General features: G+C 43.8%; 1 protein-coding gene across 1 annotated transcript; it reads right to left on the bottom strand.

Moving 5' to 3' along the window:
* Positions 1-2748: 2748 nt before the first annotated feature.
* On the bottom strand, positions 2749-3675 carry LOC147669126 (olfactory receptor 5V1-like). The gene has a single exon (XM_086948202.1). It carries the CDS (start codon positions 3673-3675, stop codon positions 2749-2751), a length of 927 nt encoding a protein of 308 aa, XP_086804328.1.
* Positions 3676-10972: the final 7297 nt, after the last annotated feature.

Here is a 10972-nt window from a genome sequence, read left to right as displayed (position 1 = left end):
ATGATTAAGCAAATCCACCAGATTCAGGAAGCCACACCTGTTTGATAATGGATGTAGGTGCACCCAGCAGAATGAGAGGGCCACCAACTTCTGCAGCAACTTTGTCAATAACAGTTCATATCACTCAATAATGCTCAATGCTTCACCCATTAAGACACACTGCAAAACCACTTGGAATGGCATGTAAAACAAAGGTGCTGCAGCATGGGCACAAAATGTTCCAAATTTTTTTTTTAAAGCCATCCTTCCAGTAGACAAAGATGTTAGCATTAACACTTTTCCGGAAAAACCATGAAGAAAAAAACTCTCTACTCCAAGCAAAAAATTGTAGAACAATAAAATATGATCAGAAGTTTAGAAAATTATTCAAAGATTAATAATTTATGGTAGACTAGGGTCGTGGAAATGGGTAAAATAAATGCTTCCTTGACAACGTAGTGAAGTTCCAATGCCAGGTTGATCTGGAAGGAGAAAATGGGGCATATTTAAAAGAGGATAACCGCAGAAGACACTAGGAACCCAGTAATGCCTTTCTGCAAGTGAGAGAGAGGCTTGAAGCGTGAAATTCAGATTAATCATTTGCCTTATTCTATTCTGAGAAGGATAAGGGCTACTTTATTTACACTTTTCTTGTTAGGCAGAATTGATTTGACCAACTTCAACCTTAAAACTATCTGAATTCCATGAATAAACTCAAGCACTTTAATATTACTCTTTGTTGCACCATCCAGCTAAGCTCAAGATTCTGTGAATTGGCGGGCGCAGATTTGCCTTTTAAATGAAGAAGCAAGGATACTGCTTTGTGCCTAAATCCCAAATTGGTTTTTCCTACTCATTGTTAGGAATTTACATTATGAATTTTGAGTTTATCTCGGTCTGCTAAAGATGTGGCATTTAAGGAGAGGGTAGTGTTGTTAAACACAGTTTGAGGTGGGGCCTCCTTCATACAGTGGCGTAGCTTAGTCAAAGCCATTATGAGAGTGTGAGTCAGAGATTTCCCAAATAGTAACATGGTGGACCCAACTGAAAAGGGTAGAGTCTGGCTGAGGTCACTGAACAGCAATAATGGATGAGCTTAGGTGCATTCGTTTTTAATTATTCAGTAAAGCACAGACCTTCTTGGTAGCAATAATATAATTTAAGCTACAACACATTAGCATGGAACTCGAAGTGACTTAAAAATGCTGGGGGACCAAGGGACTACCCAAGGTAAGGACCCAGGAACCCTACAGAGGCAGTGTACTAAATAAATACACAACTGTGTCAGGACCAGCAAGGTCTAAAGACTCACCACGTTCAAGTAAGTAAGGGTAGTCCCCAGGCAAGCAGGGGAGCCTACTGGAATCAAAGAAGACCCTACACAGAGCTAAGAGATCACTGGAGACTTGAGTTTCTCAGTCTTAGCAATGGCCAGCCAATGTAATGCACAGAGGCTCAGTTCTGGCAGTCTTGATGAGGGATCCTGGCCTCAGACTCGTTCTGAAGTCAGTGCAGGCCTTGAAGATGTTGTAGAACTGCCTCATATGTTACTGACTCTGTTGGAGTCTGTAGGAGCCCAGGATCAGAGATTCAGTCAGCTATATTGCGGTGCCTGCAGATGCAGGGGAGTGACTCCTTCACTCCAAGGGAGATTCCTTCAGATGTCTTTGGATGCCCAAAGTGCCAGGATATAGCTGAGGGACAACAAGGGCACCCAATAAGTCAGCACAGGACCTCGGGTAATATAGTTTATATTTAATAACAGTGGTCCTATGCAAGGTAGGAATGAAGAATGTAATAATATAGACACAGTGGAACTATATTGGTTGAAGTGATATGTCCAGCCAGACAGTGATCACAAAAATCTTTACTATAAACAAAATAAGCAAGGAAAAAATTCTCTTACATTCAACAAAGAGTGAGACACAAGCCTGTGCCTTCACGCTTACGGATTGGCAAAGTGAAAGAATAGGGAAAGAAAAGAGATATTTAGGCAGAAAGTGAGCGATTTCTGTGAAATGAAAAAAATGACAGAAATTCATGGACACCATTAACTGCATATCTCAATAAATATACATATTCATATATGGTGTGACAAGAGGTCGACGACGTTTCGATTCCATAAAAAAATGCAAGGAATCATCATCAGGACACAAAAGTATTATGCCTAAAGACTGTTCTACACAATAGCCTAGGGAAAAGAAAATGAAATAATTCAGTTTAAGGAATACAGACCAAAACATATTTTGTGACTTCCAGTGAGTCTAAGTGAAAAACATGCCACGCGTGATCTCCGGGGTGAAGGATCTTTTAGAGGAATTCGTCGAGTGTCTAAACGTGAGTGTTAACTGTCCAGAGTGGTTTCAATAGGAGAAGCAGGACGAGTGCTTGTGTTGTGCACGGGGGTGAAGTATAGAGGTGCATGCAGGTACTCTACCAGGCATAGGGGACTGTGAGAGTCAGGGGGATGGGCCCTGAAGTCTTGGTAAAAGGTACACGTGTACTCACATTTAGACACTCGACGAATTAGTGAGTAATAAAGTGAACTCTTTCATGGTCTTATCTCACTTAAAATGGAATTCTGGCACAACGAACATGAGGAGTTTGCATCAAAAGAACATGCAACCAGGCACATGGCACTAGAAATATCAAGAATACAAGATATCAAACTCTGGAAAAAACCATTGGCAATACATAACATGTATACCTCACATACATGCCCTGAAGATAAAAAAAAATAATAATTCTGTGTTATTTTGTTTTTTAATGCTATGTTGTATTCTTTGTCTTCCTCAGGGTGTTTTTAAACTCTGTGTTTTTCAGGCTATATATAATGGGATTGCATAGTGGAGTTACAGCAACATATGACAGAGATAATAGTTTGTTGTCTTTCACCGAAAACGTTGATGCTGGTCTCATGTATGTAGAACAGATAACTCCATAAAATAATATAACAACAGTGAGGTGGGAGCCACAGGTGGAAAAGGCCTTGCGTCTCCCCTCTGTAGACCGGATTTTCAGGATTGTTGAGATGATGTTGATGTAAGATGTGATAATTAAAGCAAAAGGTGCAACTGCAAATAGAGTACCCATGATGTAGCTTGCTGCCTCAACATCACGAGTGCTGCTACAAGAAAGTTTCATTACAGCTGCCACATCACAGAAGAAGTGGTTGATTGTGTGAGACCCACAGAAGGAAAGTCTAGACATTAGAACAATGTGTGGAGTTGGATCTATTAAACCAAATATCCAACTTGCTGCAGCCATTTTCAAGCAAACACCGTTATTCATGGTGGTCACATACTGTAACGGATTGCAAATGGCCACATATCGATCATACGCCATAACTGTTAGAAGGAACATTTCAGCAGACACCATGGACAAGAAAAAAAACATCTGCAGCAGGCATGCATTTATAGAAATGTGTGTTGCCTCCAGAAAGAAGTGAGCCAGCATGTTTGGGAATATGCTTGTCGTGTATGTGATGTCCACAAAGGCTAGGTTTGTTAGGAAAAAATACATGGGTGTGTGCAGTTGTTTGTTGGAATAGACAATCACCATAATAAGAAGGTTCCCCACAAGTACCAGCAAGTAAATCAGAAAAAAGGCCAAAAAAAGTGGAACTAGAAGATTTGGAAAGTCAAAAAAACCCATAAGGGTGAACTCAGCTGCTATCGTTTGATTCTCTCCTTCCATTTGTCCTGGAGTGCAGTTTTCTGGTGCTAAAACATCGAGAATACCTGCAATCAAAGATAAAAACAAAAGTCAATATGCAAAACTTATGCCCACATGCATCAAACTCCCGTTTTGCGTTTCCAAATTTGCGATTTTTACCGAATCGCAAATAAGGAATCGCAAAACGGGATGCATTATTGAAAGTGCATAATATTTGCGATTCGGTAAAAATCGCAATTTTTACCGAATCGCAAATATTATGCGAATTCAAATTTGCGATTTCGCAAATCCCATTGATTCCTATGGGCCAAATGGCCCATAGGAATCAATGGTAATTGCGAATTCGCAAATTGGAATTCGCAAATGTTGATACATTCCATGGGTGCAGGGGGGGTCCAAAGAACCCTCCCCTGCACCCTTGAAATATATTTTAAAATGGATGTTTCACACACACATGTCCTAAGGACATGTGTGTCTGTAACATGACAGTGTTTAAAATGCAAATTAGTGCATTTTAAACATTTTTCGCAAATTACCACGAGGTCCTACCTCGTGGTAATTTGCACTTGCAATCTTCAAGATCGCAATTTTTTAAAGAATGATGCATTGCATTTAAGGAATCGCAAAAATGCGATTCCTTAAATGCAATCGCATTTTAGAAAATTGCAAAATTAGCAAATATCAACTAAAACCAATGATGCATCTCAAAAAGCATTTTTGGAATCGCAAACGGCCGATTTTAAGGAATCGCACCGTTTGCGACTCCAAAAATGCTTGATGCTTGTGGGCAAAAATGTTTTCGGTGGGAGAATGGATGCACATGTTTGGCAGTCACAGTTCTATGTTTACAATCAGAAGAAATGTATTGAACTGGTGAAACAAAATATAGCAGTAAGCTATTTCTAATTGTTGATCTAAATGTAGAATGTTATTGGTATTCATTCTCTTTGCATTTTCCTGGGACAATGGTTCGGATGCCTGATGTCTATATATATAAATGAATGCCTGAAGTCTATTGGTGATGTATATGTTGGTTACTTATACATGTGACAGAATGTATATGTAATTGTTCAAACATTATCAAGAAGACACAATTAACCCAGGCACACCCTGATAAGAAACATTTTACATTGTTGCAAACTAGATAATAACTGTGACTGTATGTGTAACCATAAGGGCAGACAACTTCCAAATGAGTATTATCTGTTCCTGAGTAATTTGTAGATCTGGCACTTCAAAGACTTTATGTTATGAACAGCTACAGAAAGGATATGCTTCAGGTCTCATCTTCTTTTCATTCAGTATCTAAGTAGTAGTTTAACCCCCTTCAGCCACTGCTTGATTGAAATGTCTTTCACATTTTGCCTCAACCCAAAACATTTTGTGCAGTTTTACACATTTTTCATTCACTGGTGAATTGGCACTCAAATTAATCCAATCTGCTTGTCTGAGCTGTTTTCCATGACATCTCCCAAGTGCTTTGCTTTATCACACATCGCCCTGACTGCTTCGGAAGTGGACGCTCCCCACGACCCCTGGCCCACCTGGGTATCGTTAACATACTATCTTACCGGCCACTGTATTGCTCTGCATTTTAATGTAATTGTGCTGCTCGCATTGCTTCCACAGCTGCTTCCGCCATGATAGCGCTCACTATTCAGCCGTTTTTGTTGTAGTGGGCTGCTCGCTTTATTTGGCCATATTTATATTTATATTTATATCGCATTGCCTCCGCTGTGTTTACCTAGAGTTTGCCCGCTTTGCCTTCAAAAGTGTGTAGCCTATTTGTCCCAGTGCCCCCTCCGACAGCGTAACACTGTGTGTGCCCCGGCCTCTTCCAGTTTTGTTTCACCAGCCATCTTGTTGTTGTGCATCGGAGCCCGTCCCCTCCACCACGATCCCGCCTCCCAGCTGCCCCTCCCTCCCACTGTGTGCCTTAGCCTCGCTCCGTCCTGTGCTGCACTGTGTCAGCCCTGACTGCTTCGGAAGCGGACGCTCCCCACGACCCCTGGTCCACCTGGGTATCGTTAACATACTATCTTACCGGCCACTGTATTGCTCTGCATTTTAATGTAATTGTGCTGCTCGCATTGCTCCCCAGCTGCTTCCGCCATCACAGCGCTCACTATTCAGCCGTTTTTGTTGTAGTGGGCTGCTCGCTTTATTTGGCCATATTTATATTTATATTTATATCGCATTGCCTCCGCTGTGTTTACCTAGAGTTTGCCCGCTTTGCCTTCAAAAGTGTGTAGCCTATTTGTCCCAGTGCCCCCTCCGACAGCGTAACCCTGTGTGTGCTCCGGCCTCTTCCAGTTTCGTTTCACCAGCCATCTTGTTGTTGTGCATCGGAACCCGTCCCCTCCACCACGATCCCGCCTCCCAGCTGCCCCTCCCTCGCCCCTCCCCTTCCACCATCCATTTATGACAGCTGCATTTGCGCGCAGTGTTCACGCGCAGCGGATGCGCCCCATGCGCGCCGAAGGTGCGCCAGAGGTAAGCCCGTCTACGCCCGTCCGCGCCTGGACCGCGCCTAGCGCCGTACCCCCTGGCCCCCACAAACCTCACTCATCCCGCATAACGTATGACGCCGCCACCCTCCTAGCCCTTAACCCCGGACGCACACCACAATGCTACGAGGCTGCCCCAGGACGTACCCACGGTCCCTTCGCCTGCCACTCCTGCAAGTTCGCCTGCATCAAGACCCACACCAAATCCACTAACTCCAAACACAGCTCCAACCCTAACCACCTGAAGTGCATCCTGCTGAACACCCGCTCAATCCACAGACACACCACTGAACTCTGGGACCTACTTGACACTGCTTCACCGGACATCGCCTTCCTTACAGAAACCTGGATGAACGCCTCTTCAGCGCCCGACATCGCCATAGCCATACCGGACGCTTTCAAGATCATCCGAAAAGACCGCACCAACCAATCAGGAGGAGGCATCGCCATCGTCTATAAGAACACCATCAGAATCACGACCAGGCTCCCGCCGAACACCTCCACTTTCAGATCCACACTGACCCCAGGACCACACTTAGAGGCACCCTCATCTACAGACCACCAGGAACCCGTAAACAATTCAGTGAAGACATCATTGACTTCATCAGACCACATGCTCTCGCCTCCGAGAACTACATTCTACTGGGAGACCTCAACTTCCACCTGGAAAAGAAAAACGACAGCAACACCACCCCACTTCTGGACAACCTGGCCAATCTTGGTCTCAAACAACTTGTTGACACCCCCACCCATATAGCCGGACATTCGCTCGACCCAATCTTCACCTCCAGCAAGCACATCTCCTTCGATCACACCACAGCTGTCCATTGGACGGACCACAGCTGCGTTCACTTCAGCTACAAAACTACCTCGACCCACAACCTATTCCACGAAGAAACTGGAACAAAATCACCACCGACCAACTCCTCACATCGCTCAAACAAAACCCTCCTGCCCTCTCATCAGACCCAAACCAAGCGGCCACCAATTTCAAACAATGGATCACTCACAGCGCTGATGAACTTGCACCCTTGAAAAACCACCAAACCAAACAGAGTAGCAAAAAGGCCCCTTGGTTCAACGAGGACCTTAAGAAATCCAAGAAACTATGCCGTACTCTCGAGAAAACATGGAGAAAAAACCCAACCACTGACAACCTGACCAACTTCAAGACAGCCACCCGCAAACACCACCAATCAATCCGATCCACCAAGAAATCAGCATTCAAGGATCGACTCAACAACAACGCTCAAAACAGCAAGGAACTATTCAACATGATCAAAGAATTTACCAACCCCACCGCAGCCTCAAACGACATTACTCCCTCCCAAGACCTCTGCGACTCGTTATCCTCTTTCTTCTACAACAAAATCGCCGACATACATAACAGCTTTGAGAACATTTCCAAAGAACAGTCCACTCCACCTACCTCCGAACCTAAACCGCCCTCTGACATCCTTAACGCCTGGAACCCAATCACCACTGAAGACACCGTCCGCATAATGAACTCCAGCCATTCAGGCTCACCAACCGACCCCTGTCCCCACCACATCTTCAACAAAGCAGACTCCACCATCGCACCCCATCTCCGTGATGTCATCAACTGCTCCTTCAACTCTGCTACCTTCCCAGAAAGCTGGAAACAAGCCAAACTTAACGCCCTCTTGAAGAAACCCACAGCGGACCCCTCTGAACCTAAAAACTACCGCCCCATCTCCCTCCTCCCATTCCCTGCCAAAGTCATTGAGAAAACCGTCAACTGACAGCTCGCCGCCTTCCTTGAATCCAACAACTCCCTCGACTCCTCACAGTCCGGCTTTCGAGCCAAACACAGCACCAAAACCGCCCTTATTGCAGCGACAGACAACATCAGAACACTACTGGACAACGGAGAAACAGCTGCCCTCATCCTACTCGACCATTCCGCCGCCTTCGACACAGTCTGTCATAGCACCCTCATACAACGCCTCAGCAAAATCGGCATACAAGGAAAAGCCTTGGGCTGGATCATCTCGTTCCTCGACGGGAGAACCCAGAGAGTCCGACTCCCCCATTCAAATCAGAGGCCACCGAAGTCATCTGCGGAGTACCACAAGGATCATCACTCAGTCCCACCCTCTTCAACGTTTACATGAGTCCCCTGGCGTCCGTCGCGCGACAACCCAACCTTAACATCATCTCTTATGCTGACAACACCCAGCTGATCCTCTCCCTCACCAAGGACCCTAACACCGCCAAAACCAATCTTCATGAAGGCATGAAAGAAGTAGCCGAATGGATGAAAAACAGCCGCCTAAAACAGAAGTCCTCATCCTAGGATCATCCCCTCTGCTTGGGACGACTCATGGTGGCCATCGGCCCTGGGCACGGCACCCATACCCACAGACCACGCACGTAACCTAGGCTTCATCCTAGACTCCTCCCTCTCGATGACCAGACAAGTCAACGCCATCTCATCCTCTTGCTTCAACGTACTTCGTATGCTCAAAAAATCTTTTGTTGGATCCCCTCCGAAACAAGAAAGACTGTCACCCACGCATCGGTCACTAGCCGACTGGACTATGGAAACACCCTCTACGCCGGAACCACAGCCAAATTACAGAAAAAACTCCAACGCATCCAAAACGCATCAGCCAGACTCATATTGGACATCCCGCGCCAAGCTCACATCACCGGTCACCTGAAAGACCTCCACTGGCTTCCCGTCAACAAGAGAATAACGTTCCGTCTCCTCACCCACGCACACAATGCCCTCTACAAACTAGGACCCGAATGCCTCAACACACGACTGTCCTTCTACACACCGACCTGCCAACTAAGATCCTCCAATCAAGCCCTCGCCGCAGTTCCGCGCATCCATAGATCCACCATGGGAGGAAGATCCTTCTCCTACTTGGCGGCCAAAACCTGGAATTCTCTCCCCACACACCTCCGCCTTACCCAGAACCACATTTCCTTCAGGAAGGAACTTAAAACCTGGCTATTCGATAAATAATGCACTCCCACCCCCAAGCGCCTTGAGACCCTCTGGGTGAGTAGTGCGCTATACAAATTCCTGAACTTGAACTTGAACACATTAAATAAGAGCATTTGAGTGTTCCTTGGAGAATAAAAATTACATTTGATGAGTGGTCCATTTCGACCCATGCTTAGGTGAAAGGTCTGTGTCCAACCACAGTGAACATTAATTGTACTTTTATTTTGTGATTATTTAGTAAAGCACTTCTAAACAAAGTGTTGCACATAAGTGAGAAACGCAGGACAGACCAAGACAAGAAAACAACTCACCATCGTAATAAATTAGTCTAGTTAGAAAACGTAGGGAAATGGGTTGTCAACAGTGTTTTAGAACTGGATAGGGTTGATGTCCTCCTAAGGTGAAAACAAAAGTATTCCACAGTTTTGGAATTAGATGGAAGAACATAGAGGCCTGAAGGGCATAAACTAAATAAAAAGCAAATAGAGCAGAATGGGCAGTGTAACCAAAGAACATAAGCACATTAAGCAAGTAAGAGAACGGGATGTTTTAACAATCTGAAATTGAATAGTGACATATTTAGGAAGATCAATATAAAGAGCAGAGCACAGTATTTAAGATGAAAAAGAATAACAGACTAAATGTTTTAGGTTGAAGTTTCAAGAAAAGAAGAAGCGGCTGTTTTTTGTAGAAATGGAGCCAGCAGTTTTAGAGAGGGAGGCTATTTAAAATAAAAGTTGAACAATGAAATGTGCTCATTCCAATGTGTTTTTTATATTTATATATTATCATGTATATATATATATTCACTGAAAAAACCATAGGTTATAGACCATATATAGTTAGGGATTAGCATTTACAAAACCTTATTTTACTAACACAAAACCATTGAAATTCGCATATATAGTTAGTTGCACTAACTATATATCGCGCATCCGCAATCCACTGCTGATGATGTCACATATTACATCATTCATGACATGGTCAGTGACATCACTGATGACATCACTGATGACAACTGAAATGACATCACTGATGACATCATCCAGTGACTGTATGTTTCTGTAAAGTTAAAATATGTCTCTCATATTGAAGAATGAGTGGATGTATAAGTGTCTGGATGAAGGATTTAGTAGGTGCATGACTAACTGTATGAGAGAGTGATTAAATGTGTCTCACTGAGAGCATGGGTTAGTGACTAAACTGTCTTAATTTGTGCATCATTATTTCTGTTGTTCTGTAAACTGCTGCATGTGTTGATCAGTAGCTATATGATTAACTATATGGGTTATTGATTGGTTGCCCAAGTATTTGTATGGGAGAGTGAGTGTGTGTGTGGGGGGTGGCTGGGAGGTGTGTGACTCTGAGCATAGATGTGTGAACAGTTGATTCACTAGATGTATGGGTTCAAAACTGCATGTGGAAACAGCTGTATGGGTGGTTGTCTGTGTGCATGAGTGTATTGGTGAGTGAATGGATATGTCAGTGCTACATGTCAAAGTAAGTACATTTGTAAAACACAGTACAAGTGAGAGTTGACATATATAAATTACTGTGTTTAAGAGCCAGTGAATGTGTGAGTGGCTGCATGGATCATTTAAAACTTGTATCAGTGATTGTAAAAGAGAGTAAATATGAGTTAGAATATGTTTGAATAAGTAAGGTGTGTATAACTGAATAGTTGAGGAAATGGAGGTGTGATTGATTCTTTGCATGACTGACTAGGTGTATGAGTAACTCCATGGATGAGTGACAATCTGTGAGTGTCTGTTTAAACTGAGTGTATCTAAGGTTATATTAGAGTCTGAAGAGGTTCATCGTATTATCACATGAA

Source organism: Lissotriton vulgaris, unplaced genomic scaffold, assembly GCF_964263255.1.
Source record: "Lissotriton vulgaris unplaced genomic scaffold, aLisVul1.2 SCAFFOLD_895, whole genome shotgun sequence".
Taxonomy (NCBI): domain Eukaryota; kingdom Metazoa; phylum Chordata; class Amphibia; order Caudata; family Salamandridae; genus Lissotriton; species Lissotriton vulgaris.
This window is presented reverse-complemented; position numbering and strand designations above follow the sequence as displayed.